This window comes from Nestor notabilis, unplaced genomic scaffold, assembly GCF_000696875.1.
Source record: "Nestor notabilis isolate BGI_N333 unplaced genomic scaffold, ASM69687v1 scaffold16905, whole genome shotgun sequence".
NCBI classification, from domain to species: Eukaryota; Metazoa; Chordata; class Aves; order Psittaciformes; family Psittacidae; genus Nestor; species Nestor notabilis.
The window spans coordinates 24,256-28,061 of record NW_009929177.1 but is presented as its reverse complement, the minus strand read 5'-3'; the positions used below and the strand labels follow the sequence as shown (position 1 = coordinate 28,061).

Sequence of the window (3,806 nt, the reverse complement as noted above, 5' to 3'; positions counted from 1 at the left end):
CGCAGCCCCGGGCAGGACAGGGGGTAGCTGCCCTGGGCTCCAGCCCCCTTCCTGCACCCTCTCCATTCCCACCCCACCCCGCTCCAGAGCTCCAAATCCTCCTCACCCATTTTGGGACGTGCTGGAAGGGGCCTGGCTGGGGCCCCCCCCCCCCCCCCGATACCAGCAGCTCTCGGTTGCTTTCTCCAGCTCAGTCACCCCAAATAACCGTTCTGGGACCCGGCCATTCCCAGTGTCACTCGTGCCAAAGCTGGATGTGAGGGACCTGACCCTGCTCAGAGTCTGAACCCAGTCTCCAGCTATCAGGAGCACCCAGGAGGGGAAAACACCAAAGAAGAGAGACCTTTGCTCCAGGGAGAGGGAATCCCAGGGATACCAGGACACTCCATCCCTTCTGATGGACTGCCTGACAAGAAAGGGGTCTTGCTGTGCTCAGGTTTGCTCAAAACCACAAGAGAAGCAGGGAAAACAAGGGAAAAGTCCAGGCTGTTGCTGCTGTCTGGTGCCCAGTGGAGCATCTTCTGGAGCAGCTTCAGCCCCCCTCGGGGCTTTGTTTTCATCCCCGGATCCTGCTGTGAGGGATTTGCATGAAAGGGTTGGGGAGAGGAGGGGACTGCGGGCAGATGGAGCCATGGGAAGGGCTGGACTGAGAAGAAAGCCACTTAAATTGACTTCTTCGAGCTAATCACAGAAGCTGGCCACTGGCTCCCTGCATGGGATTGGTGCTGAGGTCAGAGCTCAGCATCTCCAGGGACACTGAATCACAGTACAACCACCCTGCCCTCTTCCCCCCACCCAGGTACCTCCTGTGCTCCCAGTTTTACAAACCATTCCCACTTTTCCCTTAATTTAAACACCCCATCCAGCACAAGGGCTCCAGAAAGGGGAGACCCTAAGAAGACAGAGATGCTGGTGGGATGGGCAGCTGTCACAGCAAGCTTTAGTCAAGCACTTAGTGTCATCAGTCAGCGCCAGGCCTTTGTTAGGACATGGAGGGACAAGGCATGTGGTTGCCATCTCCACACTGGGGACCTGCCACCACATTACCTGGGGATGTGCCTTACCACGCCTGGGAGGAGGAGGAGGAGGAGGAGGAGAAGGAGGAGGAGGAGGAGGAGGAGAAGGAAGAGGAGGAGGAGAAGGGCTGTCCCCAGTTGTGTAGGCACACACCATAATCAATGCTCCTGGCAGGAGAGGAGCTGTGGGCGCTGGCACTGCTTAAGCACGTTCTCCTGCTGTGGCGTGCCATGGGAGCAGCCCCGTCACTTGGGGATTTACCACCTTGGCAGGCGTTGTGTGCCTTGCCCCTTGGGCAGGCAGGGCTTTGCCGGGGTAAAGCCTGGGATAAAGGCAGGGTCACACTCACCTTTCCCCAACGTGAGCCACCACATTGGTCCCCCGAGCTCAGCACTGCAGCCCCTGTGCTCCTGGTGGGTCCAGCTGGTGCTAAGAGGGATGGTTGGTCCAAAATTCCTCCTAAAAACCCCAACCCTTTTTACCTGACCTCACACAGTCTTTCTGCTGGCAATAGAGGCTGTTGATCGCAGAGGAGCACATCCTGGTACGAGGCAAAGTGGGTACCCAAAAGGTCTGGTGGGGGCTCGGAGCACGCAGGGACACGGGGAAGCGCAGGGGTGCTGGAGGTGGCTGAGCCCCAGGTGATGATGTGGACTGAGGACTCCTGAGGTTCTGCCCTAGGATCTGGGCATGACCCAGGGGATAGAGGTAGGATGGTCAAGGTGCCAGTGTTCATACCCAACTCCTGATTTCAGGGCAGCCTTCTCTCATCTGTGCCTGTTCCCCCACACCCTGAACAGCAGCACCCACAGCAGCCACCGTACCTGTCCCCAGTGCCACGGCAGGGCTGGAGAAGAGCTGGGGCAGCCCTGGGACAGCCTCGGAAGGGGCTGCTTATGTGCAGCAGCCCCCATCACGTGGAGGGAAGGTTCCCAGCCCAAGCCAGAGGCCAGCACAGGCTAGAAAGGGTCTGAGATTGCTGACGCAGCACTGAGTGCATGGGGTCCCATCTGCAGCTGCAGCTGGACAGATGGAGCTGCCTGGAGCTTGTTTTGCAACCCTGGTGTGGCTCCGCAGCGGGAAGCACGAGGAGCACAGACCATGCTGGGCACTTCCCCCGGAGCTGCGAGCACCTCAGGCTGGGCTTTACTGCTTCAGAAGCCTCATTCCCCCAGGGCAGGAGAGGAAGAAGTGAAGGGAATTTGGGTCCCTTTTCTTTACCTGGTGCTCACCTCCTCCCCGCGCTTGGACCTGGAACTCAATGAAATGGGCTGTTGCATTTCCCGAAGAGCTGGGAAGAGCAAGACCGGCTTCTGCCAGGGATCATGGGAGGACAAGATGAGATTTAACCCATACTAGTCACAAACCCCGGCTTTTTGACAGAACCACCCAGTCTCCTACCACCTACCTCCATCCCATTGCAGGAGACACAGCCTGTGGCTGCATCCCAGCGGAACGCCAGCTCCAGGATCAGGGCAGCTCTGGGCTGTTCCCCACCTGTGGTATGGCTTGGGTTGATGTGGAGATGTCGGGGTGTTTCTGTTCCAGCTCAAAGCCCAGGCGCCGGGGAACATGGAGGAGCTGCGGTGCCTGCAGGTCATCAACCAGCAGCAGGAGGGCTCCAGCCTGGAGGGGCTCATCAGCAACCAGTCCTGCCTCAAGCTGGCCAACACCATCAAAGCCTATGTGGCCACGGTGAGTCCAGGCCTGCCAGCTTTGATGACCAGGGGAGGGTGGGAGCCAATGCCTCAGTTTCCTCACCAGAGGGGTGGCAGAAGGTGCTGGCAAGGATGGTTGAAAAAGGAGGTGAAGGAGTGGGATGGACACCAGTGAGGAGCTGGTGGAGCCCAGAGACAGCACAAAAGACAAAGTCCTGGAGGCTTGGAAGTGAAAAGGGGGTCTGGAACATGGGGAGCACCTGTCTCACCTTTAACTGTGGGTCTGTTTCTCTTCTCTGTTGGTCCAGGTGATGGAGAACGTGATCCACAGGAGTGCAGTGAAGGGTGAGTCCCTCCTGGCCCAGCACTGTGGGGAGCAGGTGGGGCAAAGCATTGACGACCTCCTTGCTGGGGCCGGGTTGCCGGGCACGGTGCTGTGAGACAGGAACAGTCCCACTGGGAGGATGAAGGACACACGTCATGGGGGCAGCCACGTACATCTGTCTGGAGCCCAGGGAACCAGGGGCAGCACAGACATGCTGGCTAATGATTGACTAGACATTTCCACCCCCAAATAACCTTCCTCCCCAATGGGTCAGTGGGACATTTCCCTGCTTGCTCAGGAAGGACCTGCTCTGTTGGCACGAGGCTGGATGTCCCCACGCTCCCTGTCCTCTACAACTTGTGTCCCTTTCCTTGCAGAGGCCCGGAGGAGCTACTTCAACACCTCGGAGGGGCAGGTTCCTCCCAAAACCAGTGGCAAACCCTCGGCACATCTCACCCTGCGCCCACAGAGCCTGGCCCAGGATGGTGAGCTGGAGAGCCCCACTCGGCACCGGCGGGTTCTGAGATGGGAATGGGGGAAAGATCTCACCCAAGGGGCAGGGGACCAGGACGGGAGGATGGGGGAGGTGTCTTCTGTCTGGTCCAAGACCCCCTTCTCCACCCCTCCAAGCTGGATGAGTGTTGGAAAGAGTTAGAGCCACCCCCTCCCTTCCTCCTGACCCCAGTGGGTGCTCCCCAGAGCATCTCACTGCCCTTAGTGACCCTTCCTTCTCCACAGGGAACTCCCGGCGCTTCGGGAACCTCTCACAGTCGTGCCGCCACGCCATCACGCGCTGGGAGGACAGC

General features: G+C 59.1%; 1 protein-coding gene across 1 annotated transcript in view; it reads left to right on the top strand.

The window, feature by feature from the left end:
- Nucleotides 1–2,565: 2,565 nt before the first annotated feature.
- Nucleotides 2,566–3,806, top strand: part of LOC104406008 (tumor necrosis factor ligand superfamily member 10-like) — a gene marked incomplete at its 5' end in the record, with an annotated part of 1,625 nt that continues 384 nt past the window's right edge. Inside the window, 4 exons of the mRNA XM_010014871.1 lie at nucleotides 2,566–2,712; nucleotides 2,984–3,020; nucleotides 3,378–3,485; nucleotides 3,739–3,806. The exon at nucleotides 3,739–3,806 is cut by the window's right edge and continues 384 nt beyond it. Of these exons, the coding sequence (XP_010013173.1) occupies nucleotides 2,566–2,712; nucleotides 2,984–3,020; nucleotides 3,378–3,485; nucleotides 3,739–3,806 (360 nt within the window). The remainder of the gene's footprint in view (nucleotides 2,713–2,983; nucleotides 3,021–3,377; nucleotides 3,486–3,738) is intronic.